Source organism: Phaethon aethereus (assembly GCF_964289735.1).
Source record: "Phaethon aethereus genome assembly, chromosome: 9".
In the NCBI taxonomy this organism is placed as follows: domain Eukaryota; kingdom Metazoa; phylum Chordata; class Aves; order Phaethontiformes; family Phaethontidae; genus Phaethon; species Phaethon aethereus.
In genome coordinates, this window is record NC_138585.1 from 11,003,507 (window position 1) to 11,026,920 (window position 23,414).

At 40.1% G+C, this 23,414-nt stretch overlaps 1 protein-coding gene across 1 annotated transcript in view; it reads right to left on the bottom strand.

Annotated features, from left to right (window-relative positions):
* Positions 1 to 4,966: 4,966 nt before the first annotated feature.
* The window catches only part of SPHKAP (SPHK1 interactor, AKAP domain containing), a gene marked incomplete at its 3' end in the record, with an annotated part of 101,368 nt that continues 82,920 nt past the window's right edge, over positions 4,967 to 23,414 (bottom strand). Inside the window, 8 exon segments of the mRNA XM_082003329.1 lie at positions 4,967 to 5,110; positions 7,734 to 7,918; positions 8,003 to 8,055; positions 10,059 to 10,145; positions 12,059 to 12,238; positions 15,255 to 18,999; positions 19,284 to 19,539; positions 22,489 to 22,623. Coding sequence (XP_081859455.1) covers positions 4,967 to 5,110; positions 7,734 to 7,918; positions 8,003 to 8,055; positions 10,059 to 10,145; positions 12,059 to 12,238; positions 15,255 to 18,999; positions 19,284 to 19,539; positions 22,489 to 22,623 — 4,785 coding nt within the window.

Genomic DNA, 23,414 nt, shown 5'->3' on the forward strand with positions numbered 1-23,414 from the left:
GCTGAAGCTGGGAGGAGGGCACAGTATCCATCAGCCAGACCTGTCTTCACTGCAAATTGTTTTAATTAGTTTCATAGTCCGGCTAATTTAACTGTCTGTCCTGCTAAACGCTGTACAGCTGCAAGTTGCTTTCTGAGGGACTGTTCCTTGTGATGACTGGCTTTAGAATGGGTTTGAAAAACTGAAGTAGTGGCATTATGGATTTGCTCATACTTAGCAAAGACTTTGGCATGGCTCTGGAATGAATTAAAATTCTTAAATTGGCTAGTATGGGTGTGCTTTCCTTCTCAGCTGGAATTTATTTATTAAGTAGCTCATGTGGGCTCTTTGTTTCAGTGGAGTGGTGAGGGTTTTTTTCCCCAACATTTTGAAAGTCTGAGTGCAGGATTCATGGAGACATTCCTGTGCTTGTCATGCGGCTCTGTGTGAAACTAGACAACAGTAAAGTCAGCCTCTCCAGAAGAGTCATCTGCTGAATTTAACAGTAATAACTGTAAACAGGTGACCATTTTTATCATAGACCACAATAAAATGTTTAATTTACTGAGGACACTAGGAAAATCTTCAGTGTTATGACAAAATGGAGGAAGACCATAGTTTTTCAGCTTCTAATGATCCTGACATTAAAAGCACCTTCAACAAACCAAGCTAAAAATGAAAGTTTTAAGTAATTATTTTTCAACAGGTAATTCTCCTGTGTTTGAATTAAGGTATCTACAGGCCAAATTCTGCTCTTCATTAGGTGGGCAGTAGAATCAACACCAGGGTGGAAGGCACCTTTCCCTGAGCCCTTCTTGCAGAGTAAGAAAGTGAGGGTGGCAGCCTTGGCTGGGACCAGCACTGCAGCAGGTGCTGAGGCAAATGTCTGCCTCTCCCATGGGTGGCCTCTGGTGGCCAGGGCACCTCCTGAGGTATATGTATATGGGGAAAAAACCTCATAAAGGATGTCAAACTAATGCCCCGTCAGAGCTGCGCTGTGCTTCACCTCCTTGGTCTGCTTCTGAGAAGGTGCACTTAAATGGGTTGTACTGTATTTGGATCCAAACCAGTATTTTTGCATGGAACTGCACTCATAGTGTTTGTCTTACTTAGTAAATTGTGCTGCATCTCTTTCAAGTACTTATCCAGCTCCCACTTGAACCTACAAGTTTTGCATCCTCTCATTTGATGAAGTGTCACCTCTTTTTGTTCACTTTGAATCTGGCTCGTACGAGTTCCATTTGTTGGGTCCAAGCTTTTTTGTTGTATTGTTTTTTTTTATATATTTGTTGTATTGGAAAAGATAGTGAACAGTGACCCTCTCATATTCACAACCTGCATCATGCTCATGTACAGAGAGGCTGAACTGCACATAATTTACTGCGAGATTTTTACCTAAAATTGTACACTGTATGAAGTTCTCATTTACGTGTATTTAAAGTTCACTTCAATTTTTTTTGAGCCTACTTTTAATAGTGGACAAGTCCTGTTCCGATTTACTCAGCTGTGTTGGTTTCCTCTTCCTTTTAGCAGCAGAAATACCTTTACACCTAGGCAGTAGGGCAGGGAGTATCTGTGCAAACTTAAACAAGCAGAAGAAACTCCTGAACTACTGCCTCCGCTTATATTGCACTTTCTACAATATAAATGTTACTGTTGGTCTATAACAGGGCCTCATTTTTTTTCGAGTTCATTGAAAGTGTAAGAAAATCCTCCTATCATTTTGTAAAGCCCTGAGCAGCCTTCTCTCCGTGGGGAGCCATTCCGCCCAGCCACGGTGATCACCGCCTTTTATACCTGTTCAGTCCCGCCTTTTTACTCCGGTTGCCCGGGGAAACGGCACGTCCCACACGTTCCTCAGTGCCCATGCGATGATCGCAAGGTGCCCTGGGTAGCATGCGCCTCTGTCCCCTCTCCACGCGCGACTGGCGGCGGGAAGCGAGCTGTGGAACAGGAGGTGGGTGAGGATCCGTGTTCCACGGGTGGTGTTTGAGACAAGAAGCCCGCACAAGTCTGCCTTAGGCCACCACACATTTACTGTAACTTCTAGTGTTTGCCCCCGGAAGAATGTGGTTCCACACAGTGAGTTCCCTCTTGGTTCTCCTTCCTGTCTCTGCCCCATGCCCCCTTTTGCAGGTACTGAAAGCAGCTAGGGTGAGATCACAGAATCAGTAAGGTTGGAAAGGACCTTCAAGATCATCAAGTCCAACCATTAACCCACCACCACCACCATGCCCAGTAAACCATGTCCGGAAGCACGCTTCCAGTGATGGTGACTCCACCACCTGCCTGGGCAGCCTGTTCCAATGCTTGACTACGCTCTCAGTGAAGAAATTTTTCCTAGTATCTAGTATCTAAAAACCTCCCCTGGTGCAACTTAAGGCCATTTCCTTTTGTCCTGTCGCTAGTTACTTGGGAGAAGAGACCAACACCCACCTCACCACAACCCCCTTTCAGGTAGTTGTAGAGAGTGATAAGGTCTCCCCTTAGCCTCCTCCAGACTGAACAACCCCAGTTCCCTCAGCTGCTCCTCACAACACTTCTGCTCCAGACCCCTCACCAGCTTTGTTGCCCTTCTTTGGACACACAAAATAAATATGGAACGCTTCACAAATTTGCGTGATAAGAGATTTGGTATGTTTGGAGTTATTCTGGGGCTAATTCTCAGGGATGAACGTGTCATTTATCTTCATTTTACTGTGATACTAAGAATGTTATGATTAGCCTTGTCTGATTTGAATGAGGTGTGGAACCTGAGTAAAGCCATAGCTTTGGTACTGAGGTAAGACCTGGAGCTCGTTCTGATTTGGTTTTGGTCAGATTTTTCATTCAGAAGCAGAGCTTTGGGAAGCTACAGGGATGTCACGCAAATACTACTTAATAGGCAAAAAAAAGCAGAAAGGACCCACGTTATAACATAAATTTATTTCTGAATAAACTGCAACATTAAGAACTACTGTACAGTGAAACTGCATCACACTGTTACAACTCTGTCATATTTGTGCTTTGTAGGATAAGTAAACATTTATTCTATCACAGCAAAAAATTGTATACTGACAACTAACTGTATTTGGTTTAAAAATAAATACACTTTCCCATTTATTAACTCAAACCAAGCACTTTAAGTCTATAATACTTGGTGATTTTCATTAACTTGCGGCCTCAGAAATGCTGAGCATTCAGTTGCCACTCGTGGGTGGGAGTTATGCATGTTCAGCAATTCTTAGGAGCAGGCCCAGTGACTGCACAGTTACCCTCAGTGTACACAATAAATTGATCTTTATCTTGACAGTAAAGTGACCTTCACTGTTTTGTATATACTGCAGAGTAGATCTAGGATTACTCATGTTGATTAATGTTCCATGTTAGATTTTGATTCACTAGCATTTTGTATTTTGTAACAAATGAGTGATGCAATCATGCAAGTTTTAGGAATGGTTTTAAAGATAAAATTGAGACTATGGCTCTTTTTCATAAATTATTTAAAACTACTTAAAAGATTTCAAAAATATTTAGTGCAAAAGGTTAGGTTTTTTTTTTTCAAGAAATATTACAGAAGCATATACTGTTATGTGGAAAATAAAACATCTCTTAAATATTTTATTGGGAAAAGCAGGCAGGTTTTCTATTACGTTGTCTGGGGTAGGGAGAGAGGGAAGATAAATATTTTCAAAGAAACGAATTGCAGAAGAGCTGTGATGTGATGTGAGAAGTTACATTTACCTTTAAATTCAAAACCAATCTCTTTGGCAGAGTCAAGAGAATGTATCATTAAGTCCATGATACTAACAGATCATATCCACAAGATGTTGAGGTTAGTATATCATCTTATCAAACAGTTCTATAAATGTTATAGTAATGTGAACTATCACATATAGTCCAAACTTTTGTATTCAAAATGAACAAGTATGCTGAAATTTTAACAATCATTTTGTTCTCTTTTCAGTTACAAAAATTAAGATTTTTATGAGATGGTACTCCTTTCAGATATGCATTTTTTCACCTTATTAGCAATTTATTTGATTAAACTAAAATTTAAATAGTATTTTTTCACTGCTTTTAACTGATATGTAGCATGTTAAATAGTGCTTTAAACAGAAGCACTTTAGATAACAAATGTACTATCATTACTCCCTCTGACCAGGTAGGGACACTGAGGCACGGAGGTGAAATGACTCATCCCAAGGTATTGTGGCAGGTCTGTGGTGGGATGGGGCTCAGAAACCTGCTGCCTGGGGTGGCAGAGCTGTGCTGTGTGATTCACCAGGTGTAGCTGTGCTGAACTGCTCCACCTCAAAGTGAAAAGGAATGAGTTTTTTAAGCATAATAGCTGAGAGTCTAGATCTTATTTCCTTGAGAAGACGACAGGAATGGGGAACAGCTATGAAAGAGAAATAATCCCATGGAAAGAAACTAAAATGTGTTTTCAGCAGATTTTTATTGTGTTGTCTAACTGCAAAGGTGTTAAGTGTTCAAAAGCTTCTATCTCCCCTAGCAGACTATGGGGATTGAAAAAAAATAAATTATTTATCTAGGGACATGGGTGTCTCTAGGCATCCTGGGACACACTCTGCTTCTAATAGTTAAACTGTACAAATATTGGTGTTTTAAAACTGAATGTTAGTGTACTGTCCCATTTTAGCTGATTGATTTAATCAAATTGATGAAAACAGAACATATTAGATACTTAATTAAGCCTTTACTGTGTAGTCCATTAATTCATAAGGCTAAAAATCCACACACACCCCCCCCCCGCACAGTACATCCTATAGCACAGTACGTCAAGAGTTCCTCATGATACGGGATGATACAATACACCTTGGTTTCACTTTGCTCCTTCTTCAGCTGTGGAACGGGTGTGTGCTGTTTCTGTAGAGTTTTAATATCTTTGCTCATTTTATTCAGTGACGTTCAGAAATCAGAGCGTTACACAAACCACTGCTTATTTAAACTGGAATAAAACAAAATGTTGAGCAGGTGAACTTTCTTAACCCAATTCGAGAAGCCAGTCAAACAGGCTTGGTGTCGTCTCTCTTCCTTCCTCACTGAGCTTGCAGTACTGCACCACGGCATGAAAGATATCCCCCACTTTCCATGACTTCCGTTGAACTAATTGCACAACATCTAAAAACTGAATAAAAAACCAAAACAAAACACACTTAGCATTTGGTTAATGTTTTGCTAAGGTTTTGTTAAATGAATACACACAAACTGCTGTATCACTATCTTCTGTAAATGCACTGCTCTGTGAGGGAGTGGATACGGTTCACCACACAGCAACATAAAGGTTCCTTCTATTTACAAAACTTCATTTCTGAAGTTCTGTAGCTCCCTAAAGACTGGTTGGATCTCATGACATTTTCTAAATTAGCTGCTCTCATCAATTATGTCATATTTATGGCAATGTAAGTAGGAACAGTGAAAGTGAGCATGATAAAGGATCACAACTTTCCTTGTTATCGACAACTCGCTGTCAAAATAATGGAAGTGTGACTATATATTTTAAAGAGAAAAAACACCCCCCCTTCATTACCATTAGATGTATTTTAATTTATATTTAACGTTCTTGTATTTCCACATATACATCCCAGAGTCTTTCAATATTCACATAATACTGGTGAGAGGGAATTCTGGGTAAACTTCTGTCACAGGAAGACATTTGCCATAACTGTGGTTGAATCACAGAGAGGATCTATATTTGATTTTTTTTTTTTTTTAACTTCCAGAGGTTAAATATATGTTCTTAAGCAGCTGTAAGAAGTCCTGAATTTTGTCCACTTTGTACTTAATAATGGGCTTCACAGTGTCATACATCCGGTTCCATATTTTTCTGAAGCACATAAATGAAAATCAAAGCTTTTCATTTCTTTGAATTTCACAATCAATATCTAATTAGCTTGCTCCTTCTATGTTTCCAGTTTTAAACCACACCAGAAAATATTGTGTGTCTCTAGTTAGTGTAGCTGTTTGCTATTTACATACTGAAGCCTAAACTTTTAATATGTATTTTAATGATATTTAATAGGCACGCGATTTCCAAAAGCACTGTTGTAGGCAGGATGTGCTTCATTATTCTCTAGTGTATTTTTGCAATTGAATTAACTGTTTGCCAAAGCACATGGGTAAAGCTGACAGCTGTTTCTTTAATTAGATGCAATTTGGACTGTTGCTGCTGAATGCATTTTAAATTATGTTTATGATTCCCAAATGCATGTACTCAAGAAAATCAAACAATATCTCTACTACTCAAAATGATCTTCCCATCGACATTATTTTAAAAGACCAAAATACTGATTTGTAACGCTTCTTTCATTAATTGATATGAATACTGTGACACTTTTTGTAAGCTTTAAAGTTTGAGCCATTCTTGCTGATCTTGGAAAAGGGGCTGTTTTGGTTATTCCTGAAATGTTGTAGGTGGCATTTGGTTGTGTCTAGAATGGAGCACTAACTAATCATTATGGAATAGGAACAGTCTGCGCTTCTTGTGGCCATTTTGGATTTAAGTGTTGCTCTTGGTGCTCTGGCTTGGACTAATACCTCGGAAGCTTTCTTGGTTCTAGCAGTTTGTGTGTGCCTCTCTCTGGAAATAGACTTTCAAAATGGTAGTTGGCAGAGGGTAAGATACACCTGAGCAGGAGCAAAAGACTACTGGCACACATAGTGCTTTTTTATTGCTAAGACATGCGACATGCTTCATAATTTCCATACAATGATGCAAAATATTTCAGTCAGCCTAATTCTCCAAGTAATAGATGTGTGGTTGCAAATGCGTCTCGACTGGAAACATCGGGTGGTCACTGCCAGGCCTAAAACTGTCTCTCAGAGTTGTAATAATATAAGGATATGCCTACACAGATAGGTCCCCCCTGCCTATCCTCTGAACTTTTCATCAGCTCTGGTGCAGAAGCCTTGTAGTCTTGGTATATGAGCCACTGAACCTGAGCTGATATGGGTTATCTTTATTTTGCAGGTAGTCTCTTCTGTACGTTTGAGCAGTGGGCCCATTCCTTGGCGAGCAGCAATCTTTTTCTGCCAGCACAAAGTGACTAATAAGACTGATGCATTTGGCCATGGTAGATCTTGTGTAAATGTAGGAGGAACTGGCAGGGCCCTGTGGTGCCCGGCTGTATCCTCAGCTGTACTAATTTATGAACAGCCAGGCACACGTTCAGACCTGCCTGAGGCTGCCCTAATCAATGTTGCAGGCAAGGCAGAACCTGCATAAGGACTAAGGAATTTCAAAGCTGGAAATCTTAAGTCCAGCTTTTGTCTCTCATCATAGTCAGCTCTTACCAAGTTCTGCTACTTGGTAACAGTATGTGTGATGTCCACACGCAAGTGATAGTTTTATTTTTTAAGCTATATGCTTAAACTCCATGTAAGCCATCTGCAGCCCTTCAAATGCAGTCACATAAAGGACCCTTACTGTTAATTCTGCCTTGGGCATTGATACTTAATGCATCATTGATAAGAAAAAGTGAACAGATTCATCAGAGCATGTTATAGAGGCTTTGGAGAAGGTCTCATGGTAATACTGTTTCTTGTGCCATGGACAATCTACTAAGTATTTCACATACCTTAAATTCTGACACATTTAATCCTCTTGCTTTCTGTAATAAACAGTAGTATTGCTGTCTTGCTGTAACGAAGATGTTTTTGCATCTGCTCTTAAGCTCAGTAACTTCAAGAAATGATAACTGCTACTGTGATTGAAGTGAATTAATAGTATGGCAAATTCTAAAAAATACTACCTTTTCAATTCTGTTTTCCTGAGATTTCTTAAAATAGATGGTTGGAATTCCAAGTTCAGAAGCGGCTATCCACTGCAGGGTGGCTCTCAGTTCTGCATCGGGGCACTCTGGTTCCAGATCAAAGTTTATCACCAGTAGGTCCTTTTGACAATTGGCTGTTCCCACTGAAAGCCCAGAAGTACTTTCTGCAAAAATAATCCCAACAGTTACTGTGCAATTACTTGTGTTAACTTCAGATTGTATGCTTTAATTGACATGGTTCAACTTACCCTCTGTATTTTCTGTCTGTTCTTTAAGGAAAACCTTTTCTTCTACTAATTCACTTAGAAACAAACAACAACAAAGCTTATTAGTGATATTTAGCAACAGTCTACAACATTGCTTTATGATGGATAAACTTCTCCCTCAATGTAAGACCTAGAAAACTGCAAGAAAAATGTTACATAGGATGAAATAATAAAATGCAGAATATATTTAATGTATTTAATATGTAAATTGGGAAAAGCTATGGGAAGAGCAGCATTATTTCCATAATAGGATGAAGTACTTGTACTGGTTGCACTCTGTATTACATTTCATCAGGATCTTTGTATATTTTCACAATGACAAGCAAATGACATTATAGTAAGACACAACAAGTCTTATAACCTGGGGGATAATACTGAACTTCTAATGTCTGCATTTTGCAGTGCTGTACTCCCTGGCTGAATCTTTTCCAGTCTTGCTTTCTAATTTTATCTTTCATAGTTAAATAAAATCATAACTACTAATGACTTCAGCTACTGCCAGTTTTAAACACATTAGCTGTTTGGATAAACAAATTCTGATTACACCTTGCAAAAATTTCCAAAATCTTCATTTCTTATGCACCATCTCTTTCCCGTTAAACTACAGGAAACAAACTCCTGGCATCTGGTCACTGCCTGAGCTTCCATTTCTGAACGCAATATTCATGATCATGTATGTGTGGCAGGAGACTGTAAATTCACTATTGAGGTCACAGCTATTGCATTCATTTCTTTGCTTCTGGAGGGAGAGCACTTACAGTACACATTCCCAGACTATCCCATTCTGCCCTCAATCAGGGGGAATGCTGCAAGTGTAAGATTTTGTTTCTCGCATGGGAGGATGCTACTCTTACCACCCTCATTCGCAGGATTTCAGAATCTCCACCAAGGCTTCAAAGAACCAAGATGATATACACTTGTGCAGTGGTTACTGCAACATGTGCGAGGAAAGAATAAAATGGCAGCATGCAGTGTATGGTTTGTCATGACTTAGAATCGTAGGTGCTTAATAACTTCCTTCCCACCAGATTTTTTTCCAGTTTTCTCTTTGAACAGCAGATGTGTTCTGTGCCTTAAGTTTGATTTGTGGAAGTACATACTTCTCACATCTATTGGCTAACAACTGAGCATAGCCCCTAAAGCTAACAAGGGGAGTCAGAAATGTATCCCTTTGGTCCTCAGAAATATGAGGAGAAGGGGTCATCTTTAGGAGTGTGTGTAGGAGGTATCACTGCCTATTGTGAAGACGCGAATGTTTTAACAAGGTTAGTCTTTAATCGGCAGCTGGGAGAGCATGTGTGTAACTCTACAGAAATACGAATGCCCCCAGATTTCTTGGAAAAAAAAAAAACAGCGTCTTGAAAGCAGGAAAGCTGTAGTATAGTCTGGTAATGAGCTGTGAAGATTTTCTGGTATCACCAACTTCACAAAGTTCCCATAATCAATGTCTGATGTACAGTCCGTACACTTCTGTGGTGGTTGTGCCCTGACTGCATCGTGACATTCACCAGCTGGCAGGTTATACCAGGTTTCAGGGTATCAGAATCTTTAGGCAGGTACTTGCACATCTCTTGATAATTTTATTGCAGGCTCAGTAGAAACATGCTCAGAAACGATAGGTAAGATGTACTTTGGGCCAAATTATTATTATTGGAAAGAATTCTGTAATTTTTTTTTTCCTTTTTTTTTTCCTTATTTGCTTGACCTTACTTACTATTCCACTAGAGCTTTGACAATATTTTAAGTTATTCAGCAAAGAAAGTTCACACAATGGGAAGCTAATACTGCAGAAAACTGTCTTTCAGGCAGGGTGGTTGGTGGATCCATATTCTCTTGAGAGCCAGCTGGGCAGGTTTTCCTGTAATCTTTCACTGTCTAGTGCTGTCACTCTGCAGACACACTGGCATGTGCTTTTTTCTGAAACTAATGGCAGGCTCAGCAGCAGGTGCGAAGCATGGCTTGGCACATTTTAGATGGTGTAAATGATTTGCAGTTAAAATCAGACTAAACATCAAGTCTCACTTCAGTGACTACTTACTTAATCATAGGAGAAGATGGCACGTTCTCCTGATAAATTTCCAGGTCCATAATGCCAAGACTGCTAGTTGTACTGCTGTTGCCATTGCTGACAAAGCAAAAGTTTAAATATTAGTGCCAAGCTGCACTGAACATGTCTCCATACATCTTTTTTTAATTTATTTATGTACAAAGCAAAGTGAGGAGGCTGCCCCCTGTTATGCAGAGTTACACAAAATCAACTGTGCTCAGCAAGTGGTTCCAAGAATGAAGCACACTATTCTGCTCAAAATAATGAGGCTTTTATTAAAATAGTTCTAGATGGACCATGTATCAGGTGATGCTGTAAACTGGAGGAAAAAAAAAAGTGGACTATTTTCTTGTGAGTGGCTTATGCAATGAATGTTTGGCCTCAAACAGAAAAGCAGTCTGCTTTTCCTGCTCTCATCCTCAGGCACAGAGATGTCCTGGAAAAAACCTGCAGAGATTCAGATACCTCTGAATCTGGTGAGTTCAGAGGTAAGGCAAGTGGCAGGGCATTTGGTTGCCCATCATACGACTTACCTGGTGGGTGACTGCACGCCTGTAACCAACAGCAGTTTCAGTGTATTACGTCATACCCCCAAATACTATCACGGATCTGATGGAACCCTCAGGTACAGTGATGGCCCCTTATGTTTCTGACTACTCTGAAAGACTGAGTTTTTAATTAAAGCCAGTGCTCATTGGGGCCAGTAATATATAGAAGTATTCTCTTTGGCTTCTTCACGGCAATGAAGTATTACATCTGAGAATATTTGGAAAAAAAAAAAAATTGTACCAGTTCACTTTATAACATCATTAGAAATTTGACAGTGAATGTTTATGCACATATTGTAATAGTCTGATGAACAGGTTGTGAATTTGCTGGCTGCAAGCCAGTTAGCACAAACAAGTTCTGTGTGGCAAGTCAACTTGAACCACTTAAGTTTTACTGGAAAAGCAACTGATAGTATTTTTCCTTACATTAGAAGGATTGACTAGGCAGTTCCTTTTCCCATCAGGTTTTTCTCAGTCAGTGTCAGTACACTGTGCATTCAGACTTGCTGTAGCAATTTCTGTTTCAATGCAGAGCCAAAAGGTGCAACACATTAGCTCTCTCTGACCGAGGACTTTGTTGAAGATTTATAATATAATAATGGGATGAATGTTCACCCACACTGACAGGCAAGTTTTGTTCAGTATTTTTTCAACTAGCTAACAGTGCTTTCTGACAGAGCCTCTTCCTCTTCCCTGCTTCATTACCATACTATCTTTCCTCCTTGTCATCTTAATACCCAAAAGAAAGATGTAATTACTTGACAATAGTTTGAAACCTAATCTAAGAGCATGTGAAGAAAAAAACCTTGCTCAATTTGAATTTGTGAAAGGGCTGTGAAAGTCAAACTAACATCACTTTATATAAACTCTAAGGACTAGATAACATCTTTAAACACATGTCCTGACTTGAATAGGAGCAAAAAGCAGCGCATTGCAATGGGAGCTCTGGAATTTATGCCTACTCAGGGGGAGCTCAGCCATCTTCTGTTGATCTGCTCCCCTGTGCCAATCTAAGCAGATCAGTATCTCTGCTCTTAGTGCACAGATACCTGGTGGGAATAGCAGTTGTCTCAGTCTCAACTAAGGACATGCCAAAATAAACATTACACAAATAGTAGCAAATAAATCAAAGGAAAGACGGTAGCAAATATCTTGTCTGATGGCCCTTTCACTGTAGGACTGAGGCACTTCAGTGATGCCAGGAGGTTTTTTCTTTGTCTGAATCTGGCTGCTAATAAAGAAGACCTGTCTGAGAACCAGAATGTGGCTAATTTTTTTTCCTTTAAAAAAAAGATAGAGAGATGAACTCTGTCATTAGGCTTTCTTTACAAGTATTCTGCATAAATCTCGAGCTGTTGACCCTCATTCCTGATGCATGGTAGTCACATCATTGGCTTGGTTTATTAGACCATACTGTATACTGAGAACAGACAATATGGGTACCTCAGGGATCGCTCGCTGAGTTGTAAGTAGCTACTTGTGTCGTCAGGATTGTCCTCATCGTTGGCTAGCTGGGACCAGCTGCCAGTGCTTTCTTCACTGCTGCTGAGATGGTTTGGAAATTCTTCAGCTGTTTTTCTCTCTCCTGTAATTTCTGTATCTGGTCTGCTCTGAGGACTGTTGCTGGTAGGGTGACAAGGAGGCACATTGATATTGTAATATAGGCAAACAAACCGGTGCCACCAGTCTTCAGGCAGTGCTGCTCATTAAAGTCAACAAAACTGCAAAATTATACAGATGCAAGAGATTGGACAAGCTTATAATTTATACATGGAGTCTGGCTGAACATATAGTCTGAGATGCTCTAAAAAAAAAGGATCTTCTGACTGCTATAAGCAAACACAAACCAAAGTAAGCCTTATACTGAAATATGCATAGAAGAGGTTTAACTTTTACAAAAAGGTTTTACATGTACAAAAAGGACTGCTCACTGCAAAGGCCTATTGCTTAATGCACTTCAGTCAATCAGCATTTGAAATATGTGGTATATGTTAGTGCAGAATGACAGCATTTCTTGGAAATATATATTGGCACTAAATCCCTGCCCTACTAATGGGTGAATAAGTTTCTTGCCAGGGTTTTCTACTCTGTTAGCATTGTAGATCCAAAAGAGTTCTAGAAGTAAAAGTAGGAAAATATTGTGGGTTGTGAATCACTAATGACTCTTCGCCTTCTGGGTTTCTTAGGGTCTTTGCTGCTTCAGTTGGGGAAGGACAAAGTGTTCTCACCTTCAGACTTTTGTATGTAGTTATGGATCAGGCACCCTGTCTTCAGTTAGAGCAAGAGATCGCCTCAAAAATTCTGTTGCTCCAAAGTAATTAACTTAAGAACAAAGTAATTAACTTAAGAACATACTGTGACAATATCATTGTGAATGTCTCCATTTGCCATGCTCTCACTTAGGACAGCTGAGAAGTTGCTGCATTGATGCTGGATGCTAAGGAGAGAGGCAAACTCCTGGACAGGGAGAACAGGACTCATTTGCCTGACGGCCTCTGCTCAACCAGGCTGTCAACTTCTGTCAAATAACTGCGCCTGTCATCCCTGACCCCTCAGGTACAAAACTCATCATCTGTAGTAACACAAAGGCACTGAGCAGACAGGTCGCAGGGTAGTGGTGTTATTTATATTTTTAATACAGGGCAGGTAGCACCTTGTACTTGGTCCAAAACATGAGAAATTTTTGTGGGCGTTGTTACTTGGCATTTTTGGGTTTTGTTTGATTCATTATGCAATTACATCTCAGACTAGCGATGCTTTGAACTGATAGTTCCCTACTTCTGAACAGTCGGTTGGAATGGTTTCTCTGTATCTGTGACAGGACTGGGTCTGTTGCACTGTCCACGTACAAGAAACAACTCTTTTTTTTTTTGCTTGTTGAAGACCTTTTCCCCAGGCTTCCATGACTTTTTTTTTTTTTTTGCCTTTTTTTTTTTTCCCCCTAATTGACTATATGTCAGCTTGTTGTTTTGCCTGGAGTCCTATGTGCCTGTATCTACACTAGCAAGTAATTTCATGTGGTAGGAGTAGATCAAAGCAATTGGTGCTGACACTTTTATATGTACATTATATATATTTTTGGGCTTTTACTTCAGCCTAGGCTTGGTCCAGACAGCCATGCCACAAGTGGTTCAAATCCATGTGAAGAATCACTGGAAGCTTTGCCTTCTCAGTAGGGGTAACAGCACATCTGGTACACACTTGTGCAGCTTCTAGTTGAGATTCCTTTAAAAGAAATCTGAATTGCATGCTGCAAACAGAGCCGATACATAGAAATGGAGACAAGTTGATTCAGAACTGTGCTGCATTGCTGAACCAAAATGCTCATGTGGGTGTAGCCTCTGGGTACTAATTCTGCCCTACCGATCCTATTGCTTTAAAATTCCCATAGCCACTTAAGGGACTCTGCATCAAAGGCAGAGGAAAAGTTATTAAAGGGCTCATAAACTATGCGAAAATAACTTCATTTTCAGTCAAGATTTCAAATAGGTAGATTTCTAAATGTATCTTATTAATAGATATTTTAAGCAGGTTGCTTTCAAAGGAAGAGGAAGGTTAGTGGGGGAGAGTTAGCATGAAAGAATAGCAACACTATCATAATTATCCACCTAATTACTACCATACACAGGAAAGTACATCCTTTCTCACTTCAGGCGGAGCTTTGTCAAAAGCCAAAACAGAGCACTGCCTAGAATAAAGTGAGCTACAAAATTGTTTCTAACGCTAGCACCTGCACTCTTTCCAGCACTCTGAGATAATGGACTGCTGCAATGCTCCTGGTGATTGGCAGTTTAGATACCATTAAAGTAACAGATACAATGAAGAAGTATATATAGTTAAAAATAGGCAATGTCTTGAGAGAGTGCCTTGTTCTTAACCTCATAGCATCCACAGCAATCCTCTGCTGCACTCTAATGCAGAGCTTACACTTTGCCATAACCAAAGCACGTTGGTGGTAACCTGTACTATAAACTCCATGAAATTAAAATAAAATGAAATTTTATTCTTTACTCTAAATTCTACCAGAGAAGTCTTGAACCAGAGGAGTGGAGGGGAGGGGTGCTTTTAATTACTTTTTTATTTCCTCCACTAAAGAATCTTCATTACTTGTAGCTCCAGACTTTGTAAACACAAAGCTGAACTTCAAGCTCTCGAAGTCTGGTCTTGTTTCCAGGTAGACAGAACTTCAGTTACACAAATAAGCATAGCAGGGAACTACAGGTCAAATTCTGCTATCTTCTATTTTACACTAACACTGATACTTATTTTATTTTATTTTAAACTGAGATATCAGCCAGCGCTAAGTGAAAGTTCAAACTTTGTCTATCTTTCCTGTCTTGACTATGGAAGACTTAAATCTCTGTAGAGGGAAAACTTGTCTGTGCAGTATTAGATTTGAGTCTCAGAACCTAAGATCTATGACCTATTGTCATATTCAACGTAAGTTTGCTCCAGAAATCGTCCCTGTGATATATGGTTGGGTGATTTTATGCCATTAGAAACCTGTAGTCAGAACTTAACCTTTTTATTTCTCTAAAAGTGTTTCTCTTTGTATCTTCTTCCTTTATCAAAATATTTTTTACTGGGAAATTAAAACTAACACCAAAGCAATGTGCTGATTTGCTGTGTTGGCACTTACCTATTTAGTAGGGAACTGGAAACCTTGTGTTTCCCATCAAAAGCTTCTGGAGGCTTTTCTTTGCTTTGATGCTCCTTTCCAGAAGGGCCACATGAAATTGAAGACTCTGAGTCTTTATCTGGCTCATCTTGTTGATCGGTTTCTATCTGAATTAAAGGCACTTCCCTGTGCTGACCCGCAGGGAGGAGTCCAGGGCCCTTCATATACTCTTCTTTCTCATCCAAATTGACTCCGTCCCTTTTGGGTTTTGATTGAATCTGAGTTGCACTTTGGGGATGTTTGCTTTCCAGTACATGTTCTCGACTTGTATAGTCAAAGGAATCCTGCTGGACTACAATTAAATTTTTACCACTCTCAACAATATTTGCAGCCAGTCTGTTCGCATATTGTTCCACATGTGGTGGGGAATCACTGTGAAACTGGTCTGCCTCTGCAGCCTCGGCCTCATCTGCTATGATTTTGTTCTTGCGCATTAGAGATTCAATAGAACTTGCCCATGTCTCATGAATCAACATATCTGTTATCTGGTCAGTCTTGCATCTTTGGTACAGGCATGAGTCAGACTTGCAAAGACCTGAAGAAGTCACGGTACTGACTGGCTGTACATTTAAGGAATCTTGGTGATGGTGGGCAAATCCATCTAATGAATTTGCCTTAACTGGAACATTAACTGTTAGCCTAGAGCCTGATGATCTGCTGTTGGGCACTGACGATTGCCTAAAGCAAAAAGGTGATCGTAGAGAGGGTGGTAGCAAACTGCCACACCAGTCCTTTGAATTCCGAGTAGAAGGTACGTTATCTTTATTTTCCTTTTCTATTTCTTTTAGCATGTACCTATAAAATTCTTCTGTTATGCTTTCTGTGCTGGACTGTTTGGATGGGCAACTTGGCCTTACATTAAGATGACCATTTTTTTTGGCTACCTGTTGCAAGGCAGAAGTTAAGATGTTGTTTGCATTTTTTCCTGCGTAGTAATCCAGTAGTAAATCAAAACCTCTTCCTTCATTTTCCATTTGGTTCACCATAAATCTTGAAAATTCATCTGTAATGCTTTCACAACTAGACTGCTTTGAGACAGAACTTGTCTGACTTACAGGCTGACCAAAGGTGTTCATTAGGCCTAGGGTATTGAAAGAGGCTTTGGAATCTGAGTCCTCCTCTGGTATGCTCTCACAGCTTGAGGCCTTGGCTCGGCTCCATCTTTCACAGTGCAGCCTGTTTCTGGGGTGGTTTGGACCTTGCCAGATGCTGTCAACCATGGAGAGTTCGGTGAGGTTCATGATCTTGGCAGCCACCTCATTTGCAAAGATATTGACTGAATCTGGTGTGTCCTCAAGGTTTATAGATTCATCTACTACTCGATTCATCAATCTTTCCTTTAGCTCAGGATGCTCATCTGTTTTTCTTTTGATCTCGCTAAGTCTAGGTGCCCTGTGCTTCCGAACAACCGAACCATTAGCATGGGTTTCCTTTTTCCTTTTCATGGTTCTGCATGATAAACTCTGGGTCACCAGATACTCATTGCCTCTCTTCCATGCACAGAACCAGGGTTGCTTTCCATTTGAATTTTCAAGACAAATGGCAGCTATTTCTGTTGCCATGGAGACAACTGTTTCTGCCAATTCTTCTGCAAAATCTGTTATACAATATTTGTCCCTTGAATGTTTCACTTGTAGCACAGACTGAGAAGGAAGCAAGACATGGTCTCCCAATAAAGACAAGCTAACATGAACATCATTATTTAGCACAGCATCACACTTATGCTTGGCCTGGTTTTCTTCATTCGTGGTTGCATTGGAAGGCAGCTGTTCTTGAACACCGTGCCTGTATTCATTGTTTGCAAAGGTATTTTCTCTGTCTGAAAATGATCTGTAGTCTTTCTTCTTCTGATGATTGCTACTCTGATTTGGGGATTTGTAACAGTCTCGTGCAGTTCTTTTCAGGTATCTTTTCTTAGGAGATGTTTTTGCAACAAGTGCATTATGCCCTATAGCTCTACTTGTTGGTTCTGAATTCAGTGTAGCACTTTCATTGCTATTTACATCTTTCATACTACTTTTCCTAGTGTTTGTGACATTTCCAAGATCTTTGCTAGCACTAGCGCTGCAGGATGTACCAAATGGCTTAACGGCAGAGTGATCAAGGGCGCTGTGTGAAGTTTCACGTGCTGTTGTCTTTGTTGGCCATCCTTCTGCTCTTGTTACTTTCTCTGCTTTTGCGCCCTCAGAAAAGAGAGGAGAACACTCTTCAACTTGTCTTATGTCGTTCATCTTCTTGCAAGTGAAATATATTACGTTAAAAAGCAACTTGTTTGCAGTCTCCATGAAAATGTCTTGTGTACTTGAGCTGTTTTCTGAATGGTGGTATAGCTGTCTCTTCTTCCTAACCTCTTCAATAGAATGTCGCAGAATAATATTGGATAAGTTTTGTGCAAGTTCATCCCTGATTACTTCATCAGTGTGTGGAATCCGTGGTCTTGCTGCTGTTTCAATAATTTTTCCATTTATGGATTCCATAAAATGCCCTACATTTTTGTATGTGTTGGGTTTTGTCAAAATTATTGATGTCTCTTGGAGAAGGGCCTCTGCAATGCTATCATTTAGCTTTTCCATGCTGCTTCCTATAGCTATGCTACAATGAAGAGTAATGGCTGCAGAAGTCTGAGCAGCAGACAGAAGTCCACTTGAAGTTGCAGGGTACTTCTCTTCCTTCGTTTCCCCCAGACCACAGACAGCTACAGCACTTGCTACTTGAGTCATGCCACACAATGCAGATGGAAATGAATATTCTGTGCCAGAACAGTCATCAGGTAGCTGTGAAGATGCTGTGTGTAGCTCTTCATTATCAACTGCTCCGCTTTTAGAGTCCGTGGATTCTTGATCCTGTCTGAATTTTTCTGCAGCCTGGGGACTGGAAATGGTTCCAATAACAGTGGCTGCACATGCCAGAGCCACTTCCAGTGCACTCTGACCATGTCCGTTTGAATGTTCTTCCTCAAAGTAATCCGAAACTTCAGCAGAACTTTCTGATTCACTCCACTGGCACAGGTTGGGGAAGGCAGACCCTGGCCACTCAGGTATATTCTCAGAGCTGTCTGGACTTTGCACTATGACGATCTTTGGAAGTTCATTCCACGATCGGGAAGCAGATGCGTCTTCTGTCTTACAGGAGTTTCCTACAGAGATGCTGACTGCAGCCTCCTCGCTAAAAGTGGGTTGAGACTGTGACAGTCTAATGAATGCATCTTGCAGAACAGATTCTGCTAAATTTGTGGCATACTGACCTGTAGTTGCCTGCTCGTTTTGCGAGGGTGGATCCATTTTCCTGATTCCTATGCAATCTTCTCCATCTGTCTTACTGTTGTGTTTTGCTGTTGGGTCATACAGAGGCCCCAGCTCCTCCTTAGCCATTTTGGTTAAAGATACATCTTCTAACAGCTGCACTGAGCAGGAATTTTCAACCTCACTTGTCAAATTAGTAGTACGAAAGGATGAAGTAGCTCTTCCAGCTAATTCCTTCTGCCACAGTATTTCCTGGTCTGACTTATCTTCAGGTTGTAAGATGCCATCTTCAGCCACAACATTTACAGCTTCAGATACTCTAGAAGCTGCATTATCTTTATTAGTGTAGTTCCCTTCAAGAATGAATGGCAACCTGGCTTTTCTGTAGTGGAGATTTTCAAATCCCTTTCCTTTATTTTTTTTGACATCTGAAGATGCTTCTGAAACACTTAATTTTTCATGACCTATTAAAAGAAAAATAAGAAATTAGTTTTTGCAGAGTACCCTGTAACTTCAAAAAGAAAATGGCTGCATAACTGTGTAATGCATTATTGCTCTGTAAAACTACTGCACAACCACGTATCCTTGTCTTTGAACAACAATTGAAAAATATGAATGGCTGTCCATTTTCTAAATTACAGATAAATATATGCATGAATTAGCATCAAGTGCAATTTCTGTGAGCATTTCTGTGGCTGTTTTGCAGTACTAACAATAGCAGAATTATGCTCAGTCCTGTTGCTTTTACCAGTTTTATATTCATCAGCCTCGTTGTCATCCTCGAGGTGCTCAGATGCTGTGAGGAAATCTTCTTCTATTGAGGACACTGAGCAGTTTGTGTCATCCTCGGGCTTTAACACATGAGCTTCTATCTGCAGCTGTCTCTCCTGAACGAGCTCAAGTCCAACCAGAAACTTGTTTATTTCAAAAATGATGCAGCTTGGGCTGTTTTTCCTGTCCCCCCTTGCACACTGAACCAAGCAGACATCTGCCAGCCAAGGACACTAGAGGGGAAAAGAATCTCAAATAGTTAGTTAATTAAAAAAGAAAACTTATTTTAAGCTTCCCTCTCTATAAATATCTCAGGAATGTTCTGTTGCAAAGATGCAATACAATTTGTCATTTAGATGTTTGTAACACAGTGTGCGGTTACATATATGCCCAAATAAGACCGCTTGGACTGACAGCTTTTGTTATAAAAGCATTTTAGTAGAGAACCCAGCTGTATCACAGGGACATCTTTATTTTCTTGAAATTACAAAGTTGTTTGTTTTCAATCAACGGCTTTTTAATGACAGAGACTTGCTTGCTTTTAGGGACCTAACATACTGTTGTTAATGGCCTCACACCACCCTGGATTACCTGTCTCTTGAGGGCATTGTTTGTAGGCATGAATTCCTTTTCAGAATAATTTCTGTTGCAATGCTTGTTTGAAGGCAGCCCTGTAAATACTGGCTGGTAAGATTGTTAAGAGCAGGTGACCTTTAGATGTTCTTACAGACTGTTTTAAAGTAGTGTTTTGTTTCTTTGCTCTTCTTCCTCTCCTTCCTTATTTGCCCGAAGCCCCATTATTTCAGACCTGTATAACCTCCCACTGGAAGTGGGGCTCCACTGCACACTGTGCTGAGCCTTTATATAAAACTGTCTTACCCAGAGAAGCTCTACAATTAAGTTGAAAGTTGAACAGCAACTGAGGGAAAAGAACTCTTGTTATTCTCATTTTATTGATATTAAAACTGTTGGATATTTATACAACCACAGAGCTAAGTTGGTATCTCTGCATGGGACTACGTTTGTGGTATGGATGTGCTCTGAAGCAAAGCCAAGCATTTGCAGCTTGTGATCTTGTGCTTTAAATCCAGGCCCCCAGGAAGGAGCGAGCTTGAGTGGAACCAACTCTGGATCGAGGCAGCAGTTTTTCAGCTGTGCAAAAGGTGCCCTGGACACCCTGTGTATTTGCGCAGTACCTAGCATGATGTAACACCATCCTAGATCTTTTGTCTTTGAGTGTGAATGCAAAGCAAATATCTAGTAATACAGGGAGTGGGGTGAGTATTATGTTGGAATAGCAGGTTTATTAGCCTGCTCTTCCTTTCCACCTAAAAATGTGTCTGAACAGAAAACCAGATAAATTAGTGTGCTAAAAGCAAAACAGAATTATCTGCTGAGAAATTGTTGCTGAATCAGACTTGAGCATACACCATATTGTGAAAAATGTTATTAAAAACAGATGCAGCCTTAGATCAAACATTCCCCTGCTGTTTCTCCAGTTCACAGTTTGCAGGGTTGTGCTTGTGAAAAGGGCTGAGGGGGAGCAGAATAAAAATCCTTGTATGAAAACTATGCGAGTCTCCTTGCAAAAGAAATTCTCCGGAAAGCCAAATAAATGTAAGGATGAACATAGCATGTGCTTATCTGGCCAATAAATCTCGCCCAGTCTCAATGCAAAGCTTTACTCATCTTACAAGACAGAAATTTAGTTAGTTCTCATTTGTCTCTTGCCTGCACTCTCTCTGAGAAGGCTGCCAGTCTCAATGACCGCAGTCTTTCAGAGATGAGGATGACTTGGGTACTTGCGTCATCTCGTTCAAGCCTCAAAACACCCTTGTGTGTATTGCAGCGACTTCTCACCAGGGAAGTGGGTTTTGGAGCTCCACTGCTCCCATGTTAGGCTTGTGCTCTTATTTTTTTAAATTTTTCTATATTCAGCCATTAGTCACAAGTGGCAAGAAAGCTCAATAACCAGGCAATCTCTCTCTTTAAAGATAAGCTTATTGGTATAACACAAAATGCAATGATCTTTGCAATACAGCTGTTCCTGGGCCTGCTTCATGAAGACTTCTGTGCACAAGTTAATTTCAGTGAAAAAAAGTTTTCTTCTTTGTTTTTTCTGCAGCAAATAAAAATGGAGATACTGTTCATGTTTTAAGTTTGCTGAGACAGTTTTGTACTCCAAGATAACTGCAGTGTTAAAGAAGCTGTTCCCAATTCATGCTTGACAAAATGAGATCAGAATCAGGCCAAAAAACACTGAAGTATTTTTCATTCTCTTTACACAGACATGCACAGACATAAAGTACGATAAAAATGGAATGAAAGAAAAAACTTTTTATTACAATAAGGGGTTAAGCTCCTGGAACTTGTGTATTAAAATGCCTTTAAGCAAATGTTATCGTTTGCTTCCTTTCTCTATGTGGTGCCAGTAAGAGGAATTCTTCACCTCCAGATCACAGATAGGGAACATTTCATTGGCAATAATAGGAGTGAAGGAGTTAGCATGAGAACTTTGCCTTTAGCGCCTTTAAATGTTAAGTTTTAATTAATGCATTAATTACTTTTTAAGTTGACAGAAGCTAAATGAGGTATCGGTTCTGATATGGTTAATGTAGCTTGGTATTTTCCATTGTCATATTCAGGCTTACAGTAGCCTCTAGGATCTTCAGGTCCTATCGTCAGCTCTTTTCTGAGGTACACGCGTGGGAGAAGATGGATTGGGAACAAAAGTGGGAAGTAGCAAGACTTCACTTGAAAGGGAATCTGTAGGAGCTGTGCCCTGATCTAGCTATGTGCACAGAAAAAATTTTACAACTTTCCTCTCTCTGCTGCCCTTCTGACTCCTGCTACTCTTGAAATGTGGGCTTATGAATCATCTCTGCCACCAATGCCTGCCTTCCCTGAAGGTCAGCCACTAATATGGCTTAAAGCATTATCAGCTGCAGCCCAGACATCCACAGGATCTAGAGGGAATAGCAGGATATCTCTGCTATCTTTGTGTCACCCCTCCCACCGCACACACTTAACAGACTTTTGTTAGATTTATTTTTTATGTTTGCAAACTCCCACTCATCTCTTAAACTGGTGCAAGGTCTTTGCTTTCAGCTTTCTTTTTTCCATTGTCCAAATTCCATCCTTCACAAGTGTGATATGATCTTAAAGATGAGTTTGATTCCTACCTGGGGAACTTCATAATCAGCCCGAATGTTTCCTGATGCTAATCCACTCAGCAGGACTATTTCATTTTCCTTTGGTGGCTGTATGTTCATCGAACTGATGAGTTTGGGAAGATTTGGAGAGACGCTGATCAATCTCTGTAGTATGAAAGATAGATTTTGCTCTCAGGTAATGAAGTCTGAGTTGCACAGTTAGATTCGTAAGTATCAAAATGAAATAGCACTTATAGGCATGCCTTTAGAAAGCTTACTTGAACTTACTACTTTGAGTTGATTAAAAGTAGAACTGGCAACATTACAATGCACATTCTTTCTTTTGAGCCACTAGACAAGACAATGGTGACAGTATTAAACTTCTGCACAACTGTCCAGCACAACAGTCTGTCATCCCTTACATTGTCATGTGCTAAACATCTTGATTGTATTTGTGCATCTGAATGCTTGGCCTTCCTATTATGAGTGAGTTCCTAGGACACCGAGAATACTATGTCTGTTCCTGTCTAACCCAGAAAAGATTCAGTAAGTGTGGTAATGAGAATAAGGCAAATGTTCCAGTTTTCCTCTAGGCCTATGACAAGCAAGAAACCAAAGGGGAAGTTAGCTGGAAATTCCTGATCAAATTGATGCAATACTAAACCTGGAATAATGGAAGTATTTAATACACAGGTGAAATATGCATTTCTTTGCTCTTCCGCAGCACACCTTCATGACGTTTCATTTCTAACGAAACCATCATTTTCTACCGGTTATGTATTTGCTAGGGCCAAAAGTGGTAATAGTCACAATGTCAGTGATGCTATGTAACTTAGGAGATTTGTATTACTGTGCTGCTAGGAGTCCCCAGTGATGTGCAGGAGACATCTGTGCTCATTCATGTACAAAGGCCAGACCAAAAGGACAATACCTACTGTAAGAGTGCTTGCTGTTCT